General features: G+C 38.1%; 1 protein-coding gene across 4 annotated transcripts in view; it reads right to left on the bottom strand.

Moving 5' to 3' along the window:
- Positions 1 to 258: 258 nt before the first annotated feature.
- Positions 259 to 22,790, bottom strand: part of RBM27 (RNA binding motif protein 27) — a 61,199-nt gene continuing 38,667 nt past the window's right edge. For 3 of the 4 annotated variants that reach the window (XM_028146112.2, XM_008140819.3, XM_054718014.1), the window contains exons 13-21: positions 21,013 to 21,291; positions 18,535 to 18,675; positions 15,045 to 15,164; positions 14,057 to 14,131; positions 13,761 to 13,925; positions 10,755 to 10,859; positions 10,436 to 10,627; positions 1,986 to 2,096; positions 259 to 660 (exon numbers count right to left, since the gene is read on the bottom strand). In XM_028146112.2, coding sequence (XP_028001913.2) covers positions 577 to 660; positions 1,986 to 2,096; positions 10,436 to 10,627; positions 10,755 to 10,859; positions 13,761 to 13,925; positions 14,057 to 14,131; positions 15,045 to 15,164; positions 18,535 to 18,675; positions 21,013 to 21,291 — 1,272 coding nt within the window. In that variant the 3' untranslated portion in view covers positions 259 to 576. The remainder of the gene's footprint in view (positions 661 to 1,985; positions 2,097 to 10,435; positions 10,628 to 10,754; positions 10,860 to 13,760; positions 13,926 to 14,056; positions 14,132 to 15,044; positions 15,165 to 18,534; positions 18,676 to 21,012; positions 21,292 to 22,790) is intronic. The other variant, XM_028146118.2, reaches the window with a different exon arrangement.

Here is a 22,790-nt window from a genome sequence, read left to right as displayed (position 1 = left end):
CTAACAGATAAGCCACCTCCCACCCCAAATTTAGATTTAATACAAATTGGGCTCCTCCTCAGTAAAAAAAAAAAAAAAAAAAGAAAGAAAGAAAAAGAAATTTACTTTTCTTCCAAGACAACTCTTGAAAGCAGAAGGGTATTTCAATTACAAATGTCTCCTACTGTCTGACGACCCATCCATAATAGCTAAGAGTTAAGAGATTCCAGGCAATTTTGACATTTAAAGAAATTTTATCAGATTATAATCCAAAATAAAATTTCTGAACACCCTGTCATTTACATCATAATCCAACACCAGTAGCAACGAAGACAGGTGGTGTGGAAAAATAAGGCTCTAGAGATTATCCATGTCATCCTGTGGATCTTCACAACTGTGTAAAAGTACTAGGCCTTTGGTGCTTTAATATCATGAACAGTTATGAGATGTGTTTAAATAGCAAACTTGCTGTCCTTAAATCTATTGTGTTGAAAGAAAAATAAAAAAAATTTTTTGGCTCATTGACGTCTTTAAATAACTTTAAAAGTTGTTCTTCTAAACAAATATTCCTAAAAATTATACAGCTCGCTTCAGATTTCATCTTCGCCATGAACGAGACTCATATTCATCTTCATCTTCGTCATCATCATCAGGCAAAAACAAATCTGAGGTTTCTGTTTCCTAAAGAAAGAGAGAGTAAAATCTGCTTAGTGGCACAAGAAAGTTAAATAAAATACTTTTTTAGGGCAAAGGACAAATAGACTAAATATAAAGGCTAGATTTACAAGTATCTTTCAGAGCAAAAACAAAACAAAACACACAAAACCCCCCCCCCCCTTTTTTTTTACATGTACTGGGTGGGATAAAAGTAGGTTTACTGTTGTTCATATGGAAAATAATTAATAAATTAAAATACAGGTTTTAATTAATATATTAAAATTAATAAAAGTAGGGTAAAGTAAACCTGCTTTTGCTCCAACCTATGTATATAATCTTCTCCCTGCTAACTTTTCTTAGTCCTAATAGGAAAAGATTTCCATCTAAAGTCATCAGAAAAATTAAGTAAATAATATATTAACATTTAGTAGGGAAAATAAAAATACCTATGAAATGTTACTGATAAAATTAATTTAATTTTATTCAATTAACTTAAAAATTACACAGTAAATGACCATTCAAACTCCTAAACCTTTCCTTTAATATTAGATTATTTATGAGGGGAGAATATACTAACTTCCCCATGACACTGACATTCAAGATCTTATATAAAAATATAAAAAGTTACACAAAGTAGAAGTATCTGCAAATATTCCCCAAAATATCAAGGTTTTTCAATTTTTTAACACAGGAACATGTTTCTACTTTGGTTATATAAAATTACCCATATGATTAGAAGCCTCTTGACCAACCATTAATGCTAGATATCTTTTAAATCAAAACTGTGATGAACCAGGAATAACTTGCAATGTTAGATGAGTGTCCATTTTAATAAACTAATTAGAAATATAGTAGTAAAAGAGCACCATCAATTCTCTTATATTTTAGGAAGCTGATTATTTAGTACTTGCATTACTTAAGTCTGACTTTCCTAGCCTTCCCTCTTATGTTTTACTTCCTTACACTGACATTTTAACCAACTATACATAGAAGGAAAGAAACTCCCATCTATTACTTATGGAACTTGAATAAACTAAAAGCTTCAACAATCAGCTAAAACTTAATTTATTCATATAATCCATGTCCTCATTTACCAGAATAAAAATATCTAGAGCCCAAACAAATACCAATAAAAAAAGTCTCTCTTACACCAGAAAATAATCCCCCAAAGCTTTTTATATTTATGTACCTTTTGATGCTTTAATAAATTTTAAGACTAGTCTTAGATAACTGCATTCATGCAATAATTCAATATTTATTTTAATGTCAGAAAAAAATTTATAACTGAGAAACAATCTAATTCTTCTTTTTTTTCTTTTTAAACTCTTATTTTCAATCATTAAATTTACCTCCTCCTTGACTTCTTCTTCCTCGGTCTCTGTAGATACAGAAGGCACCTTGGCCTTGTGCCATGATATTTGTAGCCGACGGTCTTTAAATTTTGACCCTTGGTTTGAAGCCTAAAATAGATTTTAGAAAAACACAAAAGTGTGTACTCACATTTACTAATGATTCCTTTTAAGTGTGTGCTACTTAAAAAGTGTAATGACTAGGAGAAAAATCTATTAAAGTGGATCTATGAACAATCTCCAATGAGAGCTAGAAAAAATGAAATCCGTTTTATCTAGTAGACCATATGTTCTGGTTGCCCAGAATAGTCCATGATTAATTTTTCTGTCCTGTAAATAAAATCTGTCTTGGCTGGATGATAAATTACTTAGAAAAGTCATCATAAGGATAAATAAATACTGTCTTACTACAATTATTGGCTTTTGGCTTTGATAATCTACATATTTAGACTGAAACCTTAAAAATGTAATTATAAAAAACTGTCTATTCATCATATGGCATCTCTTATAGCCCCACCTATATCTGACAAAGCTATTCCCCCTTTCTGTTCTGAAATGTTATACAACTATAACTAGTACTCCCCAGCTCACCTACACATTCAACAAATGTTAAACACCTACTATCCTCACTCAAGGTAAACCTGCTCAGCTTCAAATTATTCCTTGGTACTACAGTATGAACATCGCCCCCCACCCCCCCACTCCACCTTCCCAGCACATATCAATAAGAGAAAGCAAAAGTTTATTTTTAAACCCAAAGCAACAGAAGCAAAAGAATAGGGACCCAAAATTTCATGAAAGGAAAAGTTTAGTTATTCCTACAATTTTCCTATTAACTGGGCTGGGTTGTAAAATACCCCCAATTTTTGGTTCAGTCCTGAAAAACGTGACAGAAGGAGTTCTTTTAAATTTGGGGTTTCACTCTAGGTTCTCTAAGAAAAATGTTGATAAGCTCCAGGAAGCATCTGACAAATGTTTCCACAGAACACTCAGATAACTGCATTGTAATAGTGTACATTAGGCCAGCCCCATCGCCAGCTAACTATTGTCTGCATAGATATTGGCCTGTGATCTAAGGAAAAATTCCCTTTATTCCTTGTGGGGTTGACTGTTTATAATCTAACACCAAACATTTGATCCATGAGACATAACTAAACTGATATATCAAAATGGCCCTATCCAAATACACATCTACCATCTTTTAAAAATCAGGTAATTGCTAAGAGAGTAGACCTTAAAAATTCTCATCACAAAAAATGTCTATGTGAGGTGATGGATGTTAACTAAACATATTTTAGTAATCATTTCACAACTATATATATATTACGTCATTAAAACTGAGGAACAAAATAGAGATCCCAGAAATAAAGCTACACCTTTATGGTCAATCAATACTTGACAAAGGAGGCAAGAACATACAATGAGATAAAGATAGTCTATTCAATAAATGGTATTGGGAAAATTGGACAGATACATGCAAAAAATGAAACTAGATTACCTTCTTAAATTATACAGAAGAATTAACTCAAAATGGATTAAAGACTTCAATGTTAGACTCAAAACCATAAAAATCCTAATAGAAAACTTAGGCAGTAAAATCTTAGCCATTTCTCGTAGCAGTATTTTTTCTGATATATCTCCTCAGACAAGGGCAACAAAAGAAAAATAAACAAATGGGACTACAACAAAGTAACAAGTTTTTGCACAGCAAAGGGAATCATCAACAAAATTAAAAGACAACCCACTGAATGGGAGAACATATTTGCCAATGATACATCTGATAAGGGTTTAATATAAAAAATTTACAATGAACTTATACAATTCAACACTAAAAAAACAGACATCAAATTAAAAAACGGGCAAAGGACCTGAATACACACTTCTACAAAGAGGACATACACATAGCCAATAGACATATGAAAAGATGTTCAATGTCACCAGCCATCAGGGAAATGCACATTACAACCACAATGAGATATCTCCTCACACCTGTCAGAATGGCTATTATCAATAAATCAACAAGTAAGTGTTGGCAAAGATGTGGAGAAAAGGGACCCCTCTTACACCGTTGGTGGGAATGCAGATTGGTGCAGCTACTGTGGAAAGCAGTATAGAGTTACCTCAAAATATTAAAAATGGAACTGCCGTATGACCCAGAAATTCCATTTCTGGGAATATATTTGAAGAAACCTGAAACAATGATTCAAAAGAAAATATGCAGCCCTATGTTCATTGTAGTGTTATTTACAATAGACACGATTTGGAAACAGCCTAAGTGTCCATCAGCAGATGAATGGATAAAAGAGCTGTGGTACATTTTCACAGTGGAATACTACTTGGCCATAAAAAAAAGAAGGAAACCATAGCCTGGCTTGCAGGATTGGGCAAAAACTGGCTCTCTGACATCCTCCAAAGGGTCCTGGATTGCAAAAGGGCTCAGGCCAGGCCAAGGGACCCCATCAGTGCACGATCGGGACCGGGGAGGGACTGTGGGAGGGCTTCAGGGCATGTCTGGCCCCGTCTCACCCAGTCCCGATCAGAGCCGATCAGGGCCATCTTGCCAAGTCCCGATCAGGGCCGATCGGGGCCGGCCAGGGAGGGATGCAGGAGGTTGGCTCCAGGGCATGTCCGGCCCATCTCACTCAGTTCCAATCGGCCGGACCCCAGCAGCAAGCTAACATACTGGTCAGAGCATATGCCCCCTGGTGGTCAGTGCACGTCATAGGGAGCAGTTGAGCAGCCTTAGCATATCATTAGCATATTACGCTTTGATTGGCTGAACAGACGACTGGACAACCGGACACTTAGCATATTAGGCTTTTATTATATAGCATTGATTCATTAACATTGTTTCATTAACAACCAAAAGCACTGTAACTCATGCCTGAACAAACATTATCTAACATGTATCTTCACTACAAGGCACTTCTCAGCCTTTTGTAACTTAGGAACACACACAGAACTACCCTTACAGCCAGTTCAAACACTAATGAAAAGCACAAAAATGAGAAAAAGGGGCACTAAATAGATTGTGAAAACAATCTGTATACCAGGCGTCCTCAAACTACGGCCCCGGGCCACATGCGGGTGTTTTTGCCGTTTTGTTTTTTCACTTCAAAATAAGATATATGCAGTGTGCATAGGAATTTGTTCATAGTTTTTTTTAAACTATAGTCCGGCCCTCCAACGGTCTGAGGGACAGTGAACTGGCCCCCTGTTTAAAAAGTTTGAGGACCCCTGCTGTATACAGTACAAGATCTGAAACAAGAGAGCTGAGTGTGCCTTATTTGACCTCAGCCGGGAAAATATGCATTGGTTGACTCATTTTTCACAGTTCAGCCCATGTCTAAAAATGACCACAAAAATACTTCAAGTATTGATTTTGAGGTTACAAATAAATTTTAATGAATAGGTGAATTTGCAAATAACGAATAATGAGGACCAACTGTATAAAAAAAGGAGATTATTATGATAAAGTGAGAATAATGGTTAGTTTTGTGAGGAGACATAAAGACAGTGATGCAAGAGGGGGCTTCTAGGGTATTGGGAGTGCTCAATATCTTCACCTGAGGGGCAAGTATATGGGAGTTTATCTCCTGATAAAGCACTGAACTATAAATTTTTAATTGGTATAGTTTCTTTCAATAGACATTTTAAATTGAGTATTATCTGTATAATTTTAAGAAAATACCAAATAGTTAAGATATTTATGTTTACGAAGCAAGGTTTGGAATTCAGCCCTGAATTCAGCCCTGATTTTATAACATGATGCCACTGTGATAATTTTTTTAAGTGAGAGCTTTATGTATGTACTAGAGGCCTGATGCACAAAATTCGTGCAAGTGTAGGCCTTTCTTCCCCCAGCTGCTGGCACCGGCTTCCCTCTGGCACCCGGGACCCCGGGCTTCCCTCCGGCCACCAGCAGGCACCCAGGACCTGGGCTTTTCTCCAGCCACCAGCAGTCACCCGGGACCTGGGCTTCCCTCGCAGCCCTTGCTTCGTCCAGAAGGTCATCCGGAAGGATGTCCAGTCTAATTAGCCCATTACGCTTTTATTATTTTTTTTAAATATATTTTATTGATTTTTTACAGAGAGGAAGGGAGAGGGACAGAGAGTTAGAAACATCGATGAGAGAGAACACATCGATCAGCTGCCTCCTGCACACCACCTACTGGGGATGTGCCCACAACCAAGGTACATGCCCTTGATCAGAACCGAACCTGGGACCCTTCAGTCCGCAGACCGACGCTCTATCCACTGAGCCAAACCGGTTAGGCACGCTTTTATTATTATAGATTATTATTACAGACTAGAGGCCCAATGCACGAAGATTTGTGCAAGAATGGGCCTTCCTTCCCCTGGCTGCCGGCACCACCTTCGCTCTGGCTGGAGCTGCCTTTTCTCTCCAGCCCGGAGCCGCTTTTCTGCTCTGGCCTGGAGCCACCTTTCCACCTTCCCACACTGCCCAGAGGCCTGGAGTGGCTGAGGTGGTGCGGAGCGCCCCGGCCACTCGGTGCCTGCGTATGCAGATTAACCTGCCATCTTTGTTGGGTTAATTTGCATACTCACTCCTGATTGGATGGTGGGTGATGCAAAGGTATGGTCAATTAGCATGTTACTCTTTTATCAGTGTAGATTCTTATATTCAAAATTTTTTCTACCTAACGATATCCAAGAATAGCACCTATATTTTAAGAGTAGGCAGCGATTGAGAAATTATTTTTATTTTTTGTTAACCATTTGCATGCATTAATTTTTAACTATTTACATGTATTAACTTTTCTATTAAAAAATACTTTAAAAGATTTAGGACTGGCCTTTTAAATGTGATATGCCCATTAAAATATCTAATTTTTCTACACACACATATATTCTCTCACACACATCTGTAAAATAATGAAATACCGGGGGAAAAAAATGAGATATCCATCAATATGAGACTGTTTAAACCTAGCATGGTACATCTATCCAATGAAATATGATGCAGACATTAAAAAGAATAAAGCAACTATATCCACTAGAATAATCTGTACTAGCAATCTTATACATATTAAGTGAAAAGTACATATATAGAAAAATTGTATAACATGCCACCATTTGTGTAAAAGAGAGATCAAATATCTTTGAGAAAATATGTGAGAAATGGGTAACAATAATTGCCTATGAGGAGTGAAACTGAAAGATTGGAGGTAAAAGGAAATCTTATTTCTCATTGTATATACTGTTATTTTTTTTATACTTTGATATGTGTGTTGCCCTCCAAAATAAAATAATTCAAATAAAATGTTAATATATGAATATATGTATAGATATGAGCAAATTGTGTAGCATCAATGAAAAGTTATATGCAATAACTTAGAAGTAGGAAAAGAAAATATGACAAGAGTCTGTATGTGGTTCTCAAAAATCTAAAATATTTACTATCTGGTCCTTTACAGAAAAAGTCTGCTGACCCCTGATATATACTATTAAAATGTTTATATATTATTCTATATGTTTTATGTTGTTATATGTACCTTGCATTGTATATTAAATATTTTATGTATTTTAAATTTGTGTATACTTTAATTTACACATATTTTTATATAGGTGCCTGGGACCTAAAAGCCCAAGATTAACACATACACTCAAATTTGGTTTTAAAATACACAATAAAAATGCTGACACTTCACCTAAAAGTGAATATGATGTTAAATGGTCTGATTTAAAAAGTAATATATGTTCATTTGGAAAGCTGGGAAAATAGAGAAGTGTGTAGAAAGAAAAAATGAAAAACTTAAATTTTGCCACCCAGAACTAACAATTTAATGCACGTTCATTTTTTTGTTGTTTATGTTTAATATTGTCTCCAACTATTTTTAACCTAAAAGTCAATCCGGAGAATTTTCTCATGGCACTCTTCTTTAAAAACATGTTTTTAATAGCAGCAAAGTACTGGTGAGCGTTTAGATTGTTTCCATTTTTTCACTAAATATAAAGCATGCTTCACTGAGCAAATGTACAGGTATCATTTGCATTCAACCCTAACAATACCCTGGTGATAAGTTCTTAGAAATAGATTGCTGGATACAAAAACAAACTGAAGGACTCCAGAATTAGGTCCTCATTCTTCAGAATACCTTTACCAAAACCCATCCATACAGATATGAATCTTCCATGATCATTTCACAATTATTAAGGGCAGTAAAAAATATATTGAAAATATAAATTTTTATGTTAGCCTTTGTAGGATATAAAAGATCTTGAATAAGAGTTACCCTTTAAGCCTGCTAAATCAATTTGCACTAATATCTAGGCATATGTATTTCTTTCAAAGAAAACATACTATATGCCTAAGTCTGTTACTAGGGTAAATATGCTTCTAGTACTCAAGACTATCTGGCAAGCACTTTACCAAAAACAAAAAAACAAACAACAAAATGCCATCAAAACAAATGGAAGTGTCTCCTTGAAGTTTTCTCGTCTGCCTCGGCTTTGTTTGCTCTCTCCACAAATGCCTGGTAGTTTCCCTTTCCACAAACCAAATGCCATGTGTCAGACTTATCAAATGCATTTATCTAAAAACTGGTTATCATTAGATGACCTAGAATGATTCTACTTATGAGAAGGAAAGAGATCCACATGAGCATGACTTCTGGGTTAAAACTTAAACATCTAGCCCTAGTTGGTTTGGCTCAGTGGATAAGAGCATCAGCCTGCAGACTGAAGGGTTCCAGGTTCAATTCCGGTCAAAGGCACATGTTCCCGTTGCAGGCTCGATCCACAGTAGGGGGCGTGCAAGAGGCAGGTGATCAATGATTCTCTCTCATCATTGATGTCTCTATCTCTCTCTCCCTCTCCCTTCTTCTCTGAAATCAATTACATAAACACACAAAACAAAACAACTTAAACATCTACATATTGCCTCCAGTGACCCTCAGGACAGAGCATGCAAATTTCCTACAATTACCTACTTTTTATAACTGAACTTTCTACAGAGACAAATTTATAAAAATTATGCTTTATATCACCCAGTATCACCTCACCAGAGCTGGCATTAGGTCTAAATGCCCAACTTACTTGGCAAGGAGGTTTTAATTTTATATACTCAACATTAAAAGACAAAAATTAACATTTACCCAGGTTCCACAGAATACCTTGCCCATGTATAGTGCTCCAAATATTATCTTCTTTATTTCTCAAAGAAATGTTAGTCTCCCACTTTAAAAACAAAGAAAATAAGGGGCAGACTAGCTCAAGAATGAATAGGCCAGAGCCCAAAGGTTGTAAAATCTGGACACTGTATAACAACCCACAATTTTCTAATAGTGAGGGCAAAACAGGATTATGGCACCAAACTAATAAGAAACTTTGGAATGAAGTCTTGCTCGTTAAGATTTCCCTCAACATCTTTAGCACTTAATAAGGCTAAAAATGTTTTCTCTTAAAGAAGTTGTCTGAGGAATAGGGATCCTGATGCTAACAACTGTGCATTTCTATCTTGGTTTTACTACTTATTAACTGTTTAATTTTGGTTAACTTATGTTTAAGTTTTAGTTTTCCCATCTGTACATATGTGACTTCACATGCACTTTAGTTATTTAAATGAGATCATGTGTGCAAATGCTCTAGCACAAATAACAATATTTACCGAATGAATTAATGAGTTGTTGGAAGGATAATATACTTCTTGTAATATAGAAACCCACACCTGAAACCTATATGTTCATGTTGACCAATGTCAACCCAATAAATTTAATAAGAGAATATACTGTTTATGTGCAAATTAGACATTTATCTGTATCAAACCTCTATTTGCATGTTTTGTTTAAAAATAAATGGGTGCATGTGTATACAAAACATAACTAAATATGTCTCTTATCACCAAAACCGGTTTGGCTCAGTGGATAGAGCGTCAGTCTGTGGACTGAAGGGTCCCAGGTTTGATTCCGGTCAAGGGCATGTACATTGGTTGCGGGCACGTCCCCAGTGGGGGATGTGCAAGAGGCAGCTGGTCGATGTTTCTCTCTCATCGACGTTTCTAACTCTCTATCCCTCTCCCTTCCTCTCTGTAAAAAAATCAATAAAATATATTTAAAAATAAATAAATAAATAAAATAATAAATATCTCTTATCCTAATAAATTCTTCCTTTGAATTTTGCTTCCATCCCAGATTATTTTCACTTATTAACTATCAATACCCGGTAAACCATGCAATAACCCCAAAATAAAAATCAAAGATAGCTTTGGAACAACTTATCACTACAAATGCATTTATGAGGAGTATTATGGAATTACAGAACATGAGTTTCTTCTTGACCTTCAAATATATTAATAAAAATTTGCTAATACCCATGTTTTCACAACTTCTTTTCTAATGTATAAAACATTTGGCATTTATACAGAAAGCAGCCAGGAAATGCTGAATACAGTGTTTTTAGAGTTAGTTTTTGCTACTTTAAAAACTTACTGAGAAATGCTGAAGTAAATCATCTTTTTCCTCTTCAATGAGTCCCCCAACTGATAGTGCTTTGGGCCGGTGGTCCACCACCATGTGATTTAGTGAGCCCCTTCCTCTTCCTCCACGACCTCGGCCTCTTCCTCGACCTTGGGAGGACATGGTCTTTCCACGACCCACTGGTAAGATACCTAATCGTGCAGCCTGAATAACAACCACCAAAGGTAGAATAAAATACACACTGTTAGATTAAACCTTGGAAAACAGAAAGAGAAAACGATTTTTTTGAGATGTTAAATGTAGTGAGTCAGTAATATCTCTTAAGTCTCACCTCAACCTGTAACTGACTGAGTTTTTTCCGTAATTCTGTTGTGTCTTCTCCTGAGGACAGCCTCTTGTGAAGGTCCAGTTCAGTATCTAATAGTTCTTTTTGGGCCTTTGGAAAAATTAAGAGTATAAGTGTATTTTTTAGATTACGTCCAAGATCTTATTCAGAGTATTAAACTTACAGAATGACACACATCTCTATTGGAAAAATGAGAGTGAGAGGATGCAATGCACATGGGTGTTTTAGAGAAAGTAATTTTATGGATATAGTACTGACAATAGGTACACAGCATAGTGGTATCAGTAAAAACAATAAAGAGTATTACTGCTTAAGATGGCCTAAAACTCAGATTTTGGAAAGTCAATTGAGATGAGAATAATTTTCACATAATAAAATACAATAGGGCAAATTACATAGTAAAAATTCATTCATAGTATGCCAGAAGCCAGTTCCAGCATGTCATAACTGCAAGAGTTTTATCAAAAGGTTGATGGAACTTGGGGACTCAACAAGGGCTGAGTCACATACGTTGTCACCTGTTGGGAATGGCTAAAGGCATTTCCCCAAACCTGAAAAGGATGATTGTTTGCTGCCAGACAGCTCAGGGCTTCTTAATCTACATGTTATTGCCTCCTGTTGGCCAAACACCTAAACAGCCGAAGGCAATTCCCCATTCTGACAATGGACTCTGAAGACGGAAACCATACCCTTTGAAGTGTTTATCTCCACCTTGCCTTAGGACACTTTGTGTTAATAAAAAGCAAGGGGTCCTGAGACAAGGAGAACTTGGGTTTCTTCAGCCAGGCTCCTCTGACCCCAATGCCTTCAAAAATTATCTTTCATCTTTGGACTCATTTAATCTATGCACGGCCCCGTCTCCAGATTGCTGAACTCTTCTAGATGCCGGATCAAGACCACCGGCGTTAAATGACGCCCAATGTCCAGCATTAATAGTACAAACATAACAGTTACACAACTTCTTTCAGATACGAACCCTATAACTATTGCCACCCTTTTTTGGGGGGAGAGGGAGGGGGTATGAGACAAATAATCAGTCTTTAGGTAAGCGACTGTGAGAAATTATTTTTCTCCTATATATATATTCTCTTTAATTTTCAAAATGCGCCCATGTTCTTTCTATAACTGGGGGAAAATTCAATAAAAACATTTTTATTATATTTTTAAAAGGAATCTTAGTAAAACACTTTACATTCATACTAGAGGCCTGGTGCACAAAATTTGTGCACGAGGGCAGGGTGTCCCTCAGCCCAACCTGCACCATCTCCAATCTAGGACCCCTAGAGGGATGTCTGACTGAAGGCAGTTGGACATCCCTTTCACAATCCAGGACTGCTGGCTCCCAACCACTCGCCTACCTGCCTGCCTGATTGCCCCTAACTGCTTCTGCCTGCCAGCCTAATCACCCCTAACCACTCCCCTGCAAGCCTGATCGACACCTAACTGTTCCCCTGCCAGCCCGATTGCCCCTAACTGCCCTCCCCTGCCAGAATGGTTGCCCCTAACTGTCTTCCCCTGCACGTCTGGAAGCCCCCAACTGTCCTCCCCTGCTGGCCTGGTCACCCCTAACTGCCCTCCCTTGCCAGCCTGGTCGCCCCCAACTGCCCTCTCCTGCAGACCTGGTCCCCCCCAACTACCCTCCCCTGCTGGCCTGGTCGCCCCCAACTGCCCTCCCCTGCAGGCCTGATCACCCCAACTGCCCTCCCCTGCAGGCCTGGTCCCCCCCCAACTGCCCTCCCCTTCTGGCCTAATCGCCCACAACTGCCCTCCCCTGCTGGCCATCTTGTGGCGGCCATCTTATGTCCACATCGGGGCAGCCATCTTTGACCACATAGGGGCAGCCATATTGAAGTGTTGGAGTGATAGTCAATTTGCATATTACCCTTTTATTAGATAGGATAATAGAGAACCATAGTTTCAAATGTAACATAATATTGAACATAAAAACTTGTGTTATATATACATATATATGTATACATATATATCTGACAAATTTATTCCCTATCAAATTTATTCATTCATCTACTGATGGGCACTTAGGCTGCTTCCAAATCTTGTCTATTGTAAATAATGCTGCAATGAACACAGGGATGCATATATTCTTTCAAATTAGTGTTTTGCTTTCTTTGGATATATTCCTAGAGTGGAATTGCTGGGTCATATGGCATTTCTAGTTTTAATATTTTGAGGTAACTCCATACTGTCTTTTGATAAGCAATTTACATTTAAAGTAATTATTGGTGGTTATGTATTTTATTGCCATTTTATTCTTTTAACTATGTTCCTCTTTTTCTTCCTTCCCTTCTTCTTAAAAAAACACACAACATAAATCAAAACAGGAAATTAACAAAATTAGACTTCAATGAATCTAGTGCTTCCAATTATTCTTTCCTATAGAATGCCACATTTTTGCCCATACTAAAGCAAATGATTATTAAGAGGAATGGTTTTATTACAACACTATTATAAAATTATAAAAAAAAATGCTGAAATAGGAAGTAACCTCTTTGCTCACCACCACTTTAGTAGTTTCATGTTCAGCAGAGAAAACCAAACATTTCAATTAAAAAAAACACACCTTTATTTACCTCTTTCAAAGACAGTATATATAGCATCTATAGAAATATTTTTTAAACTTGTTACTACAATTGTATCCCCTTTAAACTATTAGCCACCTAAGGGTTGCACTGTACTTTCAAAGTACCAAACATGTGAGAGATGTTCAATAACCTTATGTTGAATAAAAAATGCAAGTAGCCCAGCTAGTGTGGCTCAATGGTTGAGCATTGACATATGAACCAGGAGGTCACAGTTAGATTTCCGATCAGAGCACATGCCCAGGTTGCAGGCTCGGTCCCCAGTGGGGAGTGTTCAGGAGACAGCTGATCAAATGATTCTCTCTCATCATTGATGTTTTCTCTCTCTCTCTCTCTCCCTCTCCCTCTCTCTGAAATCGATAAAAAAATATATTATAAAAAAGTGCAAACATACCTCTGTTTTGGTCTTCACTTTCGATGGTGTGGAGACTGCAGAAGATGTTTTTAATTCATCTTTCAGTTGTGAGATCTTTTCACCAAGCTCTTTCAAAGTCTTCATTATATTTGCTCTCTCTTCTGGTTTCATGTTTTTGTTTTTTTCTAGCTTGGATATTAGCATCTACAAAACAAAACTCTGCTTAATAAAGTGTAATATAAAAATAACCTTAAAATATTTACCATTAGGAATATCTTTATAAAATCCATTTTACACATCAATTCCAATAGGCAAATAATGAGCTCTTATCTTACCTTCTGGCATTCTATCTGTTTTTCTAACACTTCTTGCCTTTTTTTCCTCATATCTTGTTGTAGCTTCATTGCTTCCTATATGAATAGATAAAAGAAAAAATTAATAATGGATAACAAAATCTGCCAATGATACATAAGGCTACTTCATTCTCAATTTGTTTCTTCTGGGCCATCCCTATAATAAGATAAATTTTCCTCCTGGTCAAAAAATGGCTGAAAACCAGAGATAAAACCTTCAACTATATTGTCCCAACATTTTCAATATAAAAAAACTTTACATTTATAACTGTACTTTAAAAAATATTTAAAATACTGAACATTAATTAGCTGTATCTATGAGGTTCATTCATTTGAATGACCTAAATTTTCTGAGGAAAATTAAGAAGTGTTTTCATTTGTCAATGTAATAAGCCAAATCCTTATTTCTGAGGTTTAAATATGTGAGATGAACTACAGATTAGAAACAATAGGAAAATATGTTTTTGCCAAGAAAATGTTGCGTCCACCCCTCTGTTAATTAAATATCAAATTATGCTGAAATAATATATATAAATATTTTATTTGAAAAACTGTTTAAATCTAAGATGATATGAAACTCAGAATTGAATCATCTGAATAACTACATAAGTAGTTATATTTTATGTGAAACATTACCTAACTTGAAAGCCAGAAAGAACAATAAATAAATAATGAAATGAAATGTCTGCTTCTTTCATTGGAGAATTAAAAAATATTACAGTTTGGTGTTGTTTACTTTTGCACAGAAAAAGTCTTTCCTTGTGGCTTGATGTAGCCACCAAAAGGCAATTACAAAACATTTTCTCTGTTTGTTCACCTTTAGTTCAAGTGTACACTGCATCCAGCAGCAGCTAAATAAACATGATCATGGAGTTCCATAACAACATCAACAGCCAAAGGTGTTAACACAATCACTTAAGAATTCAGTGGGACCTTTCCTCTTTAACAAAAGAAGAATCAAAGCTGTTACCTGCTTCTTTTTAAGAACTTCTTGAACATCGTGAGATTTAGACCCTGAACAAAGTTTTGAAGGAGTCTTTAAGTTTGAAGAGCTGTAAATCATTTTTGGATGGCCTGGAGGTGAAAATATCTGTGAAACAAAAATATGATTAAATTAAATCTTAGAAATGACTCAAAGTCATTTTTTATAAAGACTGAATATATTTCTTTTTGGGGGGAGTAAAATTTTATATTTTACACTTAAAAACGACATTTGTAAAACTAGTTCCTTATACCTAAATTTAACTGGCACTCAAATTAAAAAAAAAAACACAAAAATTGATGTTAAGCAATAATGTTGTGTTTCTGAATGCAATCACCTTTTTTCTCTCTTTTAAACTGAAATAAAGAACTACAAGCCCTAACATCTAGGAGCTGGCCTGCCACTCACAACTAGGTCCTCCCTATTAAACATAAAACAGTTTGACAGACAGAATATCAGCCTCAGATATGGCCACTCTTGTGGTCATGACAGATTATGACAATAACAAGATCACTCCATAATGTTATCCAAACCATTAAAATGACTAACCATCTCTCTCTATCCTGGCCAAAAGAAATGACTACAGCTTCTTTACCAATTACATTCCTCATTCTAGTCTTCCTTCCTTCTAGCCAGACTTATTAACTAGAGTCCCAGTGCATGAAAATTCATGCACTGGAGTGAGGGGTCCCTCAGCCCAGCCTGCCCTCTCTCACATTCCGGGAACCCGCAGGGACGGGAGGTGATCCGGCGATCAGGGGAAGGCAACGCCCCCATCACACCTCTGCTGCTGTCACTGCCGGCAGCGCAAGTTTCGGCCGGCCCTGGTTACCTGAGCCTTGGGTGGCCCTGGGCGGCTGGGCGGCCGCCATCCGAGGCTTGCCTGCACCTTGGGACCGCCCTGGGCAGCTGGGCAGCCACCATCCGAGGCTTGCTGCGCCTCAGGCTGGCACTAAGCAGCTGGGGGCTGAGGGTGGGTCTGGCAGCACCACGCACCTGCCACACCGCCCGCCCAGCGGGGCTGAAAGGACTGAGGGACTCCGGCGGGGCTAAGGGATCTGGGCGCTGCCATCTTGTGGCTATGGGCACTGCCATCTTTGTGACGGCATGACAGTCAATTTGCATATTCCCTCTTTATTAGATAGTATCTGATCACAGAATTACTAACACAGCCTAAACCTAAAAGAAGTCCTTTCTAACACCCTTCAACTGAGATGCCCTATGGTTTCATTGTTTACCTTCCCTCACTAAATAAACTCAACATGTTCAACCATGTGTTCCTGGCGGTGTTTAGCTGAAGGGTAACACATGGGAAGTGTCAAATAAGAAACCAGGTTTCTAATAACTGCAATTCTAATAAGGTACTTTGTAATCATAATATTAACACTATATTTAACCAAATGCTTTGAGTTTACAATCCTATATAATAATCCTATATAATAAAGAGGTAATATGCAAATTGACCCTTAGGCCCTCGCACAAGATGGCTGCCCCCATGTGGTCAAAGATGGCCACAACAAGATGGCCAGCAGGGGAGGGTAGTTGTGGGCGATCAGGCCAGCAGGGGAGGGCAGTTAGGGGCAACCAGGCCAGCAGGGGAGGGCAGTTAGGGGCAACCGGGCCATCTTTACATAGCTAGTTTTGGTATTTAGATACCTTTCCTCTTCTGAACAGATGACTTTCCAGTTAAACTTCCCCTCTTTAAGACAAAGCACAGCTAGCTACATGTTACACTACAATCTCTCAGGTTCAAGCCTTTGTTAACACACTCCACTGTTTTCTATATTTTTAACTGAATACAAGATGTAAGGGACACAGGATATAATATTTAAAAATTCATGGAAAATTCAATCTTGTAAATAAATGATATATCCAAATACAAAATTACTCTCAATCATACAATAACTTATCCTCAAAATTAAGCTACTTTAACTACACAGGAAAGTATCTCAAATAGTAAGAAATCCTGCACAACTGATATTCATGTTATTATTATTTATTAAAACAAAAATGACAATACTTAAAATTTACAGACCACTTGTTATGTGATAAGCACTTTCCCTTCATGTTTTAAAATAAAATTTTTAATCTCCATAGCAAATCAGTTTATTGAAAAACTGAGTTATCTAATCCAGACAATAAAAGGGCAGGTTAAGTCAGGGCTATCCTATCTTCCTACCTAATAGACAAATATGCAAATTGACCATACCTCCAACACACCCACAAGCCACACCCACCATCCAATCAGAGCGACTATGCAAATTAACCCAACCAAGATGGCTACAGCCACAGAGAGCAAGGTTTCCTAGGTAACAGAGGAAGCAAGCTTTCCGCCTGCCCTTGCCAGGCCTAAGCCTCCACTCAAGCTACAAAGTTTCAATTATAGAAGGTAAACAAATTCAAACAGAAATGGCGGCAGAATGGAGCTTGAGAGAGCAGGCCAGGATTGCCGTGATGATCAATCTGCATATTACTCTTTTATTAGATAGGATAGAGGCCTGGTACAGGGGTGGGGGCCAGCTGGTTTGCCCTGAAGGGCGTCCCGGATCAGGTGGGGGTTCCTTTGGGGCGTGGGGCAGCCTGAGCGAGGGGCCTGAGGTGGTTTTCAGGCCAGCCACGCCCCCTGGCAATCCAAGCGGAGGCCCTGGTATCTGGAATTTATTTTCCTTCTACAATTGAAACTTTGTAGCCTGGAGCAGAGCCAAGCCTGGGGCTCCCTCCACAGCCGGCAGCCATTTGTGTTGGGGTTATAATTGAAACTTTGTTGCCTTAAGCGGGTGGGCCCGGCCAGGGTGTGCGGAAAGCTTTGCTTCCCCTGTTGTCGGCGGCAACCCTGGCCTGCTCTCTCAAGCTCCATTCCGCCACCATTTGTTTGAATTTGTTTACCTTCTATAATTGAAACTTTGTAGCTTGAGTGGAGGCTTAGGCCTGGCAAGGGCAGGCGGAAAGCTTGGCTTCCTCTGTTACCTAGGAAACCTTGCTCTCTGTGGCTATAGCCATCTTGGTTTGGGTTAATTTGCATGCTCACTCTGATTAGATGGTGGGTGTGGCTTGTGGGCGTGTCGGAGGTATGGTCAATTTGCATATTTGTCTATTATTAGATAGGCTTCCTAAAAGCAAAAGAAACTACTTAAAATAAATTTTAATGTTCGACTTTTAATTATAATAGAATCTCCTTCACTATGCTCTTTATATTAAAGAGAAAAATTATAAAAGGTATGAACTAATAAAGACATCTACCTATTAATAACTGTCTAAAATTATCAAATTCCTACTTAGCTTTGAATAGAAAAAAATTTTAACTAGCAAATTTCTAGCTAAATCATGGAAATTAGGAAATAATATCCGCGACATTCACGTTAGCTGTCACACTTATCTAAGAAAAACAAGACATTACAAATCTGGATGGTAAATCAATTTGTTAATTTCCTTGTTCTGAACAACTCTGAACATATTTGAGGCTCACAGAAACACACACCTGGCAATCATCTCCAGCACCACCTGACTGATTTAACAAGTGTGCCGCATCACTCTGGTTAGCACTTGCGTGTCCAAGACGATGTTTCACAGGAACTTTGTTAAGAACATATGCACCCGGTGTCTGTGGTTTGCTCATCATCTGTATATACAAAATAAACACATATGTATGTAGTATAAGTTTTTTAAATGCTCAGGAATGATATAAATTTAGGACATTGATTACTCAGGAGAGGAAGGTAAGAAAGAAAATGGGAAGGGAAGGTGCTTTAATTATCTTTAAGGTTTTATTTTTTTAAGTGAAGTGGCAGATACATCAATGATTGTTATGTTATTATTCATACTTTTTGGATGTCTTAAATATGTCACAACAAAATACATGCATATATGTATATATACTCATACAGAGATTCTAATAATTTTTCTATATTCTCTTCAATATGTAATGCTTTGACAGACTTAAGCATTTTAATTGATAGTAGCTTAATATAAATAATAGTGTGTTAGGACCACTCCCAAAACATAAAACAATATTAGACTGCATTAACATAACAGGGTCTAATGATCACAGAAGTGAAGATATCACTCTTTTATATACCATTCAGCCAACATCTAGGGAAAGAATTCACCTTTGGACCCTAACATGAAGTGGCACCTAGACAAAAGAAATGCAGACAGGTGCAAATAAGCAGGATGATGAATAACGATAAGACTATGTAAGGAATACTTTAAAAAAGTATTCTATAGAGATAATAATTATTATCAATATCTAAATGACTCTAATGCATGGTGGCTTGTTCTTTCCTTCATCTATTCATTCAAATGTATTTTGAGCAATATATGCCAGGCCTTGTTTTAGGCACTAGGCATTGAATGAATATAACAGACAAAATCCCATTCTCTTGCAGCTTCCCTTTCAGTTTTAAAAGGAACAGAATTTTTCTACATGGAAGAAGGTAAGACAAAAGGACAGGTACAAGGGTGACTGATTCTAACCCCAAAACTCAGAAGTTCTAGGTTCAGAATTGTTCAGTGATGGACAGTTATTATACTTTAGTATTGAGAAAAATCACTAAGGGTATTGCTTCAACATTAAGATTTATGGTCCCTATATCTAGAAATTGACTACAGGTTTGGAAAGAAAAGGCCCAGGAATTTGTACCCAGATAAGTGATTTTAATGTAGAACAGGAGAAGAGCACTTCTCAAACCTTGGTGTACAAAAGAATTACCTGGAGAGCTTGTTATAGATATACTAGAGGCCTGGTGCACGGATTCATGCACTGGTGGGGTCCCTCGGCCTGGCCTGCGGGGATTGGGCCAAACCGGCTCTCCGACATCCCCTGAGGGGTCCCAGATTGGGAGAGGGCGGCTCTCAGGTGACGCACCCCAGAATTGGGCCCCCTCCACTCTTCTCCCAATGTTATGTCACTTTCTGTATATGTCTAGCTTCTTTCATCTCTCTTTACCCTAAGTTTGGTGGTAACTGACAACCTATGGGCATTTAGCTGCAAAATGCAATTATTTAGCCAATTATTAAGGATTTACTTAACCTGGAATCTAGTCGGCCTAGGGCAGGACCCTGCTCAATGTCAGGCTCCTGCCCAGGCCCTTCCACCCCGGCGGAGTCCTGTGGTGGCGAGAACCTCTTTCTTCCCACCTGAGCTGCTCCTTTGCCTCCTTCCCTCCCCGGAGGTTGCCCAATGGCACTACTGTCCACCCGGAAGGAGGGAAGCCGCAGCCAGTTTCCCAGCCAAGAGTGGTAGCAGAATTCTCTGCCTCCACTGGAAATTGATATTAAGCAGGTGGGCAAGCACAGCACCAGACATCAGGGCCGCAGCCAGTAGGTCCTGCACGTCTCATCATTTAGCTAAGTCGAAAGTTTCTGTAAGGGCCAGACCGATGACCTCTCCAATGTGCTAGAGGCCACATGGGGAGCCAGACCCAAAGTGGGGAGTCAATGGGCTAGAGGCCCGGTGCATGGATTCGTGCACTAGAGGGGTCCCTCAGCCTGGCCTATAGGGTTAGGGCTGAAACCAGCTCTCCGACATCCCCGAGGGGTCCCGGATTGAGAGAGAGTGGTTCTTGGGTGACACACCCCAGAATCGGGCTCCCTCCTCTCTGGTTCACCCAAGAACCGCAGCTGCCAAGTCACTGCAGCTCCTGCATTGAGCATCTGCCCCCTAGTGGTCAGTGTGCATCATAGGTACCGGTCGGCCAGTCGAATGGTAGTCCTGTCACTTAGGCTTTTATATATATATATAGATTCCTAAACATAGATTATTGGGCCCTACACAGTGATTCTGATTCAACAGTTGTGGGGAGGCCTAAGAAATTGCTTCCAGGAAAACAGATGCTGCTGATCTGCAGATCAACTTGAGTGGCTCTGGTGTAGAAGACCAAAGGACTGCAAACTAAGGAACACTGATCTATAGGAAGGGACTAGAGGACCTCTAATTCCATGTGAACCAGTAGATTACCTTCTGGATACCTCCATGTACCGTTGCAGTAGAAGATTGCTGATGAAGGTGCTGTGGCAGGTGATGGTGCTGTTGTGACATGTGACTAAGTGTTTGCTGTTGTTGTAGGAGCAGCTGTGCTGGGGACTGTAGTGCTGGTTGCTCATTGTTTTCTCTATGCCACAGGACTCGAATGAATCGGTTGTTTAGAACAGCTTCAGTGCTAGAAATGGCTTTCCTGGCCTCCTCATTGGTAAGATATTGGATAAGGGCTGCTTCTGGATCTCCCTTAAAAGCAACCTGTAAGAAACAACAAAATCAACAACAAAAACAGATATTAACAAATACTTAAATGCAAATAAATTGATAAATAATTCAGAAGTAGAAAACAGCCTGCTGAGATCCATTGTGAATCCTTTGAAAATAAAGTTCTCTAGCCCCTAAAAGATGATATGCCTATTTCAAAATTATATACAGAAGAATGTTAGATCCAATAAATAATCCTACTGTTACCTAATCACTGAAGAGCTATTAGATTCCTCCATGATATCTCACATTCAAACTAACTCCAGAGATACAATAACAAACAAACAAAATACCGCATAAAGACCCAGAAGAAAAAAGATAACTGTATAATCTGAAAAGCCCTGTATACATCCCTATAAAGGTAGGGTCTGAAAAGCCCTTGTATACATCCCTATAAAGGTAGGTTCTATAAAGACAAATAAGCAGATTTGACAATGTAAAATTTAAAAACTCTGTCAGTCCAAACAAGCCATAAACAAAATAAATGACAAATGGAAAAACTATTTTTAATATATATGACAAGCAAAAGCTTAGAAAAGCACTATTATAAATGCTTTTGTATAAAAAATGGACAAAGACCATGGATAGGTAAATATAAAAGAACTATAAATGGTCTATATAAATTAGTCTACATAGTAATAAACAAAGCAAATTGTAACAAATAATTTTTCACTTAAATTCATTACAAAAATCTAATGAATCCATATTACAGTGCTGATGAGGTTTTAGACAGTAAATTTGGGAGTATCAACTGGCACAACCCTTTAGGAGAACAATTTGGTAATTCAAATAAAAGGTCTTAAAATACCCTTTAATTCAGCAATGCATCATAAAAAATAATTTCCCAACAAGAAGTTATACAGAATTAAACTGTGCCCTCCCCACCCCCAAATTCACATGTTGAAATCTTAACTTCCAATGAAACTATTCAGAAATAAGCTTTAAGGATAGGCTTTTCAGAGGTAAATGAGGTCATAAAGGTGGGGCCCTAATCAGACGAATGAAGCATGCACCACTTCTGCTCTCAGGGGTAAAACCTGCTTAAAAATCTCTCTCTCTCAAAAAAATAAAGTAGTTTGGCTCAATTCTTTGAAATTCCAAGTCCCCCAATACAACCTTCTTGTTGTTTTTAAATCCTCACTTGAGGATGTGTTTTTATTGATTTTTAGAGAGAAAAACATCAATGTGAGAGAGAAACATCAATCAGCTGCCTCCCATACACGCCCTGACCGGAGATAGAACCCGAAACCTAGATATGTGTCCTAACTGGGAAACTGAACCCAGTGTATCAGATGACGCTGTAAGCAACCGAGCCACCTGGCCAGAGCTACCTTCATAAACTCAGTTATATAAATTACTAGTGGCCCAGTGCATGAAATTCGTGCACATTAAAAGGGGATTAATTAGAGGAAATATTTTAATATTGCTATTTACCCTTTCTCTATAATAGAAGTGTCAGAGATGAAAGAAAATTAGTAAAATGTACATAAAAA

Source organism: Eptesicus fuscus, chromosome 6 (assembly GCF_027574615.1).
Source record: "Eptesicus fuscus isolate TK198812 chromosome 6, DD_ASM_mEF_20220401, whole genome shotgun sequence".
In the NCBI taxonomy this organism is placed as follows: Eukaryota; Metazoa; Chordata; class Mammalia; order Chiroptera; family Vespertilionidae; genus Eptesicus; species Eptesicus fuscus.
Note: the sequence above shows the minus strand (reverse complement) of the source record. Positions and strands in the feature narration are given on the sequence as shown.